The 9,667-nt window shown below is 54.0% G+C and overlaps 1 protein-coding gene across 2 annotated transcripts in view; it reads right to left on the bottom strand.

The window, feature by feature from the left end:
• Window positions 1-9,667, bottom strand: part of PADI2 (peptidyl arginine deiminase 2) — a 41,597-nt gene that overhangs the window by 13,495 nt on the left and 18,435 nt on the right. For both annotated transcript variants that reach the window (XM_025856452.2, XM_025856453.2), the window contains exons 5-8: window positions 7,640-7,757; window positions 6,891-7,016; window positions 2,454-2,632; window positions 608-711 (exon numbers count right to left, since the gene is read on the bottom strand). In XM_025856452.2, coding sequence (XP_025712237.1) covers window positions 608-711; window positions 2,454-2,632; window positions 6,891-7,016; window positions 7,640-7,757 — 527 coding nt within the window. The remainder of the gene's footprint in view (window positions 1-607; window positions 712-2,453; window positions 2,633-6,890; window positions 7,017-7,639; window positions 7,758-9,667) is intronic.

The following is a 9,667-nucleotide window of genomic DNA, read 5'->3' as shown; positions in this document are numbered from 1 at the left end:
AAGAAGAAGAAGAAGAAGAAGAAGAAGAAGAAGAAGAAGAAGAAGAAAAGCTGCATAAAATGAGCTGAACTGAACATCCATTGCACAGGAGGTTCCCAACCAGATGGTGTGGGCCAAGAATGAGAAAAGGAATGATAGCTATTTCTTTTAAAGATTTTATTTATTTGTTTAATTGACAGAGAGAGAAAGATAGTGAGAGCAGGAACACAGCAGGGGGAGTGGGAGAGGGAGAAGCAGGCTTCCCGCCGAGCAGGGAGCCTGATGTGGGGCTCAATCCCAGGACCCTGGGATCATGACCTGAGCTGAAGACAGATGCTTAACCAACTGAGCCACCCAGGCGCCCCAGGAATGATAGCTATTATTTTTAAAGCACAAATTGTGCCAGGACCTTGAATTAATACTTTGCCTGCTTCATTTAATGCCCACGGTGACTCTGTGATGTCAGCATTTCAGAGAAACAGAGGCACAGAGAGGTCAAGTGAGTTGCTCGAGGTCACACAGGTGGTAAGTGACAGAGCCAGGCTCTGAACTCAGGTCTGTCTGCCCCTGAAGCCCCAGCCTTAACCACTCTGCTATGCTGTCTCCCTGAGCCCTGGCCATTGCTTACCAGCACACGAACACTGATATGGGAGGCAAGATGTTGGGGGTCATGATCCACGGAGCAATCCGGAATATCACGGTGTCCGTGAAGATGGGCGTCAGGGGAATGTCCTGGGCATGGGAGAGTGGAGGGGATCAGAAAGTCTGGTCAGGGTACCTTTCATGCCTGCTTTCGAAAGTGGGTGAAACCGATAACCATACTACATTTATTGAGCACTTGTGGTATGCTAGGCCCTGGGGTAGTGCCACACCTGCCATTTCATTTCTGCTTTGCAGCAACCCCAGGGGGTAGATAGTATTATAATCCATGTTTTATAGGTAGGGAAACTGAGTCACAGACCTCTAGTCACAGACCTGTTTCACATGGTTAGTAAGGGGGAGAGCCTGGATTTAAACCCAGGTGGTCAGGCGGCTGCCCCCATACTCTTAACCACTATCGGATCTTGTCCCATCAAAGTCCCCTTCCTGAAACCGGCCCGCGAGATGGCCGGGCCAGCCCTGCACCTTCTGTCTCTGCTTTGGGCACCTTGCCCTTTTCTATAGGTGAGCATTTTTATGTTGCTTGGGGGAATTTTGCTATGTCCAGATTGTTCTTTAAGGAAAGGTTCAGGAAGCTTGCCTGGAACCTGAGGGAAAATGAGTGGATTCCGGGGTTCCTTTGTGTAGTTGGCTTTGAACGGCTACAGGAAATGGGCACCTGCCCTTGGCAGAGACCATGGGGGCAGGTGGGCCTAGGGGTCTAGCTGGCCTTTCCTGCCTGGGTCTGCTTTGTGAGTCTCTGTCGGTGCCTGCTGGAGGGGCCAGTCTGAGGCCCTGATGGCCAGGCTACTCCAGGCACAGGTGGGAGCAGAAGCCCTGCCCCTGTCCCATCCTGTTAATGCTGCCTTTTCTATCTCTCTTCTTCTGACGGACTTGAGGGCTCTTTGTGAATGAGTTCTTACAAGTTTGGATGCTCACAACCACCCCAGGAAGCAGAAACTTCTGCCGTTTGTCTTACAGATGGGGAAACTGAGGCACAGGGAGTAAATTCACCTGCCCAATGTCTCCTGGGCTTGAAACTGGGCAGTCGGACTCCAGAGCCTGTTCTCATAAATCTAAGCCCGATTCAGCCTCACCTTCTGCAGAGCCCACTGTGTCCTGCCTCCAAAGTACTCTGAAAGTGACAATGGGGAGGGGACCCTGTGTCGGGGAGGGCAGCCAAGTCCCTCCCTATATCTGAGCAAAGTGGGGTGGGCTTGAGAGGTGGGAGTATGGGGCTGCAGTCTTTGTGACGAGAGGTCCTTGTCAGCAGGACACACTCTAAGTGAGGGGGGCTTCTCCTCTAGAGGGGCAGGCGCTCTCCTTCCTGTCCAGTTTCCCAAACCAAGAACAATGGTGAGTGAGATATCTGGCCGTAGGGCTGGGGGCATTACTTGGGGCTGAGATTTGGGGTTCAGCCTGTGGTCAGAGCTGGTATAACCCGCAGTCAGGGTGAAGGGTCCGTCCGGGGAGGGAAAAGCAGGGCATATAAGTAGCCGATAAATCTCACATGTGTGGGCTAGTATGCTCCCTGCACTAACCTCTGGGGATCTGTGCCTTAGAACTAGGCCCACACTGCTGCAGGGAGGAGGGCAGACCAGGGCACAAATGTGAGGATGCCAGAAAACCTCACCCACAGGGAACCCTGGGGAGTAGATGCAGCAAACAGGAGGATCCCTGGAGCATAGCCCAGAGGAGCCTGGCAGACAGGTGCATGTGCTCGATGCGGAGCAGCTGGGCCTCCAATCTTGGCCTCCCCCCCCCATGCTTTGAGGGGAGTGGAGCATTGTGGGGACCCCTGAGAGTGGCCCTCTGGAAGGCCTGGGAGCTCTCACCTCGGCCATGTACTCCAGCAGGCTGACGTGGATGGAGACCAGGCCTGGGAAGCCCTCGTCGGGAAAACGCAGGCCTTCGACAAAGAACAACAGCTCCGCGGAGCCGCCTGTGTACTTGACCACGTGGTAGAGCTTCCGCCGGCCCAGGATGTGGATGTAACGCTGGCCGAAAAACGGGTCTGGAGGGAGAAGGGCCCACGTCAGACCCCCGCCCCTGCCAGGGGGTGTCAGATGGTCGAGTAGCTTGTCCTCTAGACACAGGGAGAAAAGCACAAGCAGAAAATGCCACCAGGAGGGCCATGGCCCGGTCATCATCCCAGCACTGCTGTGTGCTCGCCATGTGGCACAGTGAAACCAGACCACCTCTCTAGTTTCTGGCTTCCTCGTCTATAAAATGGGCTAACGCCCAGGGATGGCACGGGTGAAATGATAGCAAGTGAGGACCGAGCACCGGGTGGTGTTGAGGAAAGGTGTTACGTTCCTGCTTTACAGATGAGGAAACCGATTCTCAGAAAGGAGAAATGGCTTGCTGAGGTCGTAGAGCCAGCAAGTGGCCAAGCTGGGGCTCAAATTCATGTGCAATTCTGAAACTCAAGCTCCCCTCCCCTTTCAGACACAAAACACCAAGGTGCCCATTTATACCCCAAATTCCTGTCTGTATAATGGAAGCCACATTGGCATATAGCCCCATGCATGGTCTCTGGCTGTACCGTCTCGTGGCTGGGAGGAAAGGCAGGTTTCCCCAGGGTATCTGCCCCACTGCAGTCCCCCAACCCTTTCCAGTGCTGTTCCCTCCTCTGGGAATATTTCCTTTCCTTCCAGGCCTTGATTTGGGTCCCTTCTGGGAATGACGCCCAGAAACCAAGCCAGGGACTCTGTGTGGTGCTTCTGTAGCCCCCATCCTTGCCCATCACAGCCCTTCTGAGTGGGTATGAGCTCAGTGATTAATTGTTGGCCCTGAGAGACTGTCACCTGAGGGCAGAGACAGGCCTGGCCGGGCCCAGTGCCAAAGTCGCACAGGTCGTGTTTAATAAACCTCTACCTAATGAACCCATAGCTTCCACGCTACTCCCTGTGGGAGAATTTTCAGGCCAGAGCAGAATTACTACTCTGTTCCCAGCACGGGCAACCTCTGGGAGGGGGTGGTGGTGGTCGTGGTGGTGGTGGTGGTGGTGGTGGATAGAAATGGTCAAGATGCTATATTTCTGTCCAAGAGCAGTGCTCGGCCGATGATAAGATAATGCCGATGTGGGAAGTGTGTAACATGGGAGAGAGCTACGGGCAGGTTCCTGGGGTGGGGAGTGGGGGGAAAGGCAGGCAAGGTGGGGAGCATGTGAGCAGAGGAAGGGAGACTCTGAGATGCCCTTCGGCGTGGCAGAGGTGGGATGCAGTGAGGGGAGGAGATACTTGCACTGCCAAAAGGCATGGAAGGAGGACAGTATGCAGTTCCAGAAGGAGTTTCTTTATGCCCTGCAGAGCTGGAAGGGCACAATCAGGCTCAGCTTAGTACTTATTGTCAACAACAATGGTAACAGTTAATGACTTGTCACCCGCGGATCAGTCCTCGTACAAATAGGGTACATGATTAAAACTGGCAAATTAGAGGAACCTCCGAAGCCCAGGCTCGGGACAGCTCCTCATGAAGGACAATGTGCTCAACTAGACTTTGGTTATATGTCTTGTTGAGGGCACTTTACCTTAGTGGTTATGACTTCCAGAGTCAGAGAGACCTGGGTTCCAATACTGTTCTGGCTTTACAAGCAGCAAAACCTCAGGGAATTCACTTAACCTTCCCGAGCCTCAGTTTACGTGTTTGTTAAATGGGGGATAATAACACCTAGGCCACAAGGTCATTGCAAGATAAAATGACACAGCATCAGTAACTTAGGGAACCCCGGTAACCATGGGTAACCCTCATTAACACAGCTGGGACCTGTAGGTATCAGTATTACGAGAGCCCCTGAATGAGCTGGCATGTCCCTTTCTGCAAAACTTATGAAACTTATGGCCTTTGTGTTGAATGGCTTATGAACAGAAGGCAAAGAAATAATACCTCACCTCACCTTCCCTTAGATGGGCCCAAGAAATGAGGCAGACAGACTGAGACCCTGGATGTGCCAAGGAGCTGACACAGAAGGTAAAGTCCTTCTCACTCAGAAACAACAGGGTGCACCCTCAGGAGATCCTAATCGCTACATAAATCCAGATGGATCTGCATAATTAAAAAGTTCTCTTCCAGGCATTCAGGCTACACTTGAGCTGAAGCTCAGGGGAGAGATCTCAGGCTTAGAAGCTGACTTGTCTTTGCAGAGAGCTCCAAAGCTTCCCCAGGACTCCGGGCAGCCAGGCATTCCGCCCGGGCTGGGGAGGGAAGGGGTCTGGCCAGGAAGCTGGGTCAGGTGGAAGAACATGTTCTTGCGCTTCTGCATGTAATTTTCTCCCTCTTGTGGCCTGCGATTTACATGTGTCTCTCTTTCTGGTGCTTGGGCTCAAGGCGGATTGATTCCGTGGTGGGAACAATGCAGCCATTGTCCCAAGCAGCCTCCTTCCCCTGCCCCCAGCTCGGGGGCCAGCTCTCCCTGCAGGAGCCAGCAATGCCCTTCTACTGAGCGGCCCACATGCCCCGAGCTGTGCCTGCCAAGCCACCCTGACCTCTCCTTGGCCCCAGGCATTGGCCCTACTGGCCGGCACGTGGTATGGTTTGGCATAACCCTTCTGGTCGCCTTGGAGCCATTCCACTTCCCAAGGAGACTCCTTGATGGTGTGACCAACCATCCTGGTTTGCCTGGGACTGAGGGTTTTCCCAGGATGAGGGATTTTCAGCGTGAAAACCAGGGAGGTCCTGGGGAAACTGGGACAAGCTGGTCACTGTCTTGTTATAGGAAGAGGTCAGGCCCCGACTTTGGGATCCTGGGGCAGAATCTGAGGCTGACACCCAGACACCTGTGTCTTCTTAACGGCATGGGGGACTTCTGTCTTTTGCAAGGATTATAATTCATAATTATCAGAATAATCCCAGCCAAAGCAATAAGTGAGGGGCGATTACGGGGCCGGAGGGCAATCCACTCCCATTAATGAACAGAACCCTCTAGAAAACATCCAGGTGTCACTATCAGCAACACGTTGCATGTCCCAGTTCAATGCCACAGTCGAGAGGAGCAGGTAGAGGTTCTGATGTACCACTCCCGCCTGCCCTGCCGGCAGCCCCATCCACCGACGTTACCTTGGGCTGGACGGGATAAATGTCAACAGCTCCGGCCCCCTGGGGCAGCAGAGCCTGCCTGACACTGGGGACATTCCAGCCTGTGGGAGGTCACTGCCAGCGCCCAGGGTGGATCAGGAGAACTGGCCTTGGGTGGTAGCTGTCCACTGCCGTCTGGGCTAAATCACTCCCTGTGGTGAGGGTCTGGGGCCCCCATGGCCAGCTCCTCACGGCGACTGTCCTGGTTCTAGCGGGCCTTTCTAGAGGTGGGCCCCAGAGGGATGCCAGAGATCCTGGGCCCCCCAGACAGCTGGGCGCACAGGGGAAGCCCCACCCCTCATCATGGCAAATTGCAAAGCTAACTATTTTGCTGAGAGAACTTTTTAATACATAAATCAGATCTTGACAGTCTCTTGCTTAAAACCCTCTAATGGCTTTCCACTGCTCTCAGAATAAAATCCAAGCCCGCTCTGCATGCCCTGGCCCCTGCCCAGCTCGCTGACCTTGACTCCAACACATCCCCCACCTCTCACCTCTCCCTTTTGCTCCTCTAACATTCCAAGCTGGTCCACTCCTCTCTGCTTTGTGCGTGCTGTTCCCTCTGCTTTGAACACTCTTCCCTCAGCTCATGAATGGCTGGTTCCTTCTCACTGTGGATTTGGGCCTCAGGTCAAACGTCACCTGCTCAGAGAGGCCTTTCCGGACCGGCCAGGGCCAGTGATACCTCGCCTCTGCCCCTGAAAGTCCCTCGTACTTGGTGGGTGTCATTTTCTCCCATTGTGCTCCTTATCATGTGTCCCTCCCCAGACCATCACCTCTCCCCGGGTGGGGTGTGATCGCAGAGTTCACTGCAGGGGACCCCAGCGCTGAGAACAGCACCTGGCATGGAGGAGGCTCAACACGTATTTATGTAGACCTCAAAAGCCCTTCCTCCCCTGCTTCATGGGGGAAGAAGGAGCTCTGGGTTGCACATAAACTCAAGTCACTACCAACTCCTTTGAGGGAGGAAAGGCCTGTCCCTGGGGCCTCCTGACTTCAAGGGACAACAGTGTTCCCAGTGACCGTTACTAAGCGGTACGTCCTGGCCCTCTCCAGTCACCTGCACCTGCAGGGTTCATAGCTGCTGAGGGGGGACTCTGGGGAATGTGGAGGGCAGAACTGGACCCCGGGGAGGTGAGCTCAGTGGGCACCGAATAGATAGAAACTTCCAGAAGGGCTGCACTGGGGTCACTCACTCTCCACGTAGAACACGCCCACTTTGTCCGAGTCGGCCATGGAAATGTAGAGAACTATCTCGTAGCCGGCAGGGAGGCGGTCAGGGCCTTTGGTCCGCAGGATCATCTGGGACATGTCCTTGAGGTCTGAGGAAGGGGGGATGCAGAGGAGGTTAGAATTAAGAGACATGCAGCTGCAACGTGGGCTCAGGAATAATCGTTACTTTTCCAATCGGGACAGAAAACCCCACACATATGTATTGTGGGAACTGTAGAAAAGCATAAAAACTGATTGTCTTCTCTGACACCATGACCTCCCGTAATTTTTGGGGAATTTCCTTCCGGTCCTTTCCCTATGTGTTTGTGTACGTGTAATTCCTGTTCTAAAACCATGGTTCCAACTGAACTGCATTAGTAGTTTTATCTTCTGTATTTTAGCAAGAGTAGATTTTTTTTTTTTTGAGAGAGAGAGAGCAGAGCAGGTATGTGCAGAGGGAGAGGGAGAGACTCTTAAGCAGGCTCCACACCCAGCGAAGAGCCTGACACAGGGCCTGATCTCACAGCCCCGAGGTCATGACCTGAGCCAAAATCAAGAGTTGGATGCTTAACCGACTGCGCCCCCCAGGCGCCCCAAGAGTGGATGTTTGAGTCCACCGTCCCCAGGAGATGGACGATCACTCCTGCCTCTGTCTTGGCCCAGCCCGCGGTGGAGCAGGCGTGTCTCCGTTGCTCTCCCCGCCCCCCACCCTAAAGGTGGGTCCTGCTGGCACCTTCCTTGCTGTAGACCTTCAGATCATTCAAGTCCTCCTTGGGCAGCCAGGGCGTGTCTCGGTCACAGTTCACCAGCAGGATGGCCCCCTGACCCTCAGGGCCCCAGGTCCAGGATGCCTGCAATGTCGGGGAGAGGGGTCAGCGCCTTCTTGGCTACCTTCTGGCTGATTCCCAGCTCCGCTGCAGACCCCACAGGACACCGAAGAGACAGCCCCAGGATGAGAACAAAGAGCAGCCCACCAAGCATCGGGGCAGGGGTGACTTGGCAAATGTGAACCCCATATCTGATGCCCAGAGAGGCTCAGTGTAGGCACCAGAGACGAGCTCAGGAGGGGGATGGGGGCAGAGAGGGACACAGAGATTGGAAAACTGGGCATTTATGAGCCTCAAGCCTGGTGTGCCTGTGCCTGGAAGGGGTGGGGGGCAGGGAGACGGAGGGCGGCCAGAGGAATGAGCAGGCACGCATTCTACAACAGGCTCTGGAGTCCCCAGAGGGGATCAGGGGGAGACGCCTGGATGGACGGACACCCAGCTGTTTCCAGACATGCTGAGTGCTCCAAATGGGACCTGCAAGGCGATCCACTTTCTCTGCTGCAGCCAGGGCCATAATAGAATGAGCTCCAACCAGATCATGTTGCTTTCCTGCTTTAAGCCCTGTCTGGGGCTCCCTGTTGACTTAGGATAAAGCCCCAATCCCTGACTGCAGGCTGCAAGGCCGGGTAAGACTGGCCCGCTCTCCCTCCATCCGTCCCCCCCCACCAGCTGGCTCGCTCTGCTCCCCCCCAAGCAGATTCCCAGATCTCTGCCCTCACAGGTCCCGTGCTCCCGGCGCAGTCCGGTCTTCCCTCACCTGGCCAACCCCACTCCTCCTGTGGTCACAGCATGACCGTCCCTTCTTCCTGGAAGCCTTTCTGAGTCTCCAGCCCTGAGCGGCTGCCCTGGGGTTACATTTAGGTCACTGTACATGTTCTTTTTGGGGGCGAACTTGGGACAATTGTGATGAGATGGTCACCCATGTCACTCTGTTTAATGTGGGCCCCCCGCCCCCGCCCTGGACCGTGGGCTCCTTGAGGGCAGCAGCGGACTTCCTCTCTTTCCTTCTGCAGCCCCAGGGCCTGACCAGTTCTGGAATATCAACAAATACGTATGGGACAAGTAGAAAGAACATATGAAACTTCACAGGCCCAGATAGAGTCTGAGAAAGTCCAGGCCCACAGGGATTGTGTGACTTCACCAAGGCTGCAGAGCTGCTCGGGGGAGGCTGGGTGCCGCTGAGGCCTCCGTGGAGTCTACCGTCATGTGGCTTGGCCACGGACGCAGACTCAGCGTCTCCTTGCAGCTGGCGGCCTCCAGAAGGCAGAGTCCCACGGAGGAGCCAGGGAGAAGGGGCTCCCCAGCAGGTCTGAGGCCCCACGTCCCTGGTACAGAGAGTCCGGGGCTGGCTGCTAGGACCCAGGCTTCTCTCCGGGCTGTGTTCATGTAACTTTTTCAAGTATCCATCTACATGTCATTTAAAACAGGGTTTAGGTTGTTTTATGAAAGTAACATAAGCCGGTGGCAACAACCAATGTAAGTGATATAGAAGGCCAGAAAATGGAACACAGAAGCAACTCTGCATGTACACAGAGCAAAACCATTGGAGCTTAAAACCTGCCTGGAGGGCAACGTACACAGCAGATTGAGACAGAGAACACAGTGCTGTCTACGCAAGCTAAAGATACATGCGCACCAACCACACTGCATGTTTTGCAAGAACCGTGATAACAGAAAAGAACACTAAACCCATTAGAATCGTCCTTTGTAGGGGAGCAAAATGGGAGTGTGAAATGCAGAAGAGGGAATAAATTAATGAGTAGATAAATCAATGAAGCAATGATGAATGAATGAATAAAACAAGAGAAGGGGTGTGGGTGCACCCTTAAAAATAACATGCCTCAAACTGAGAATGATTCATGCGGTCTTCTGCTTCCGATGGTCCCCCTCATTCAGTTTTAACATTAAAAAAAAAAAAAGAAAAAAAAAAGAAG

This window comes from Callorhinus ursinus, unplaced genomic scaffold (genome assembly GCF_003265705.2).
Source record: "Callorhinus ursinus isolate GAN/ISIS: 27379988/994484 unplaced genomic scaffold, GSC_fseal_2.0 scaffold18, whole genome shotgun sequence".
Classification (NCBI taxonomy): Eukaryota; Metazoa; Chordata; class Mammalia; order Carnivora; family Otariidae; genus Callorhinus; species Callorhinus ursinus.
This window is presented reverse-complemented; position numbering and strand designations above follow the sequence as displayed.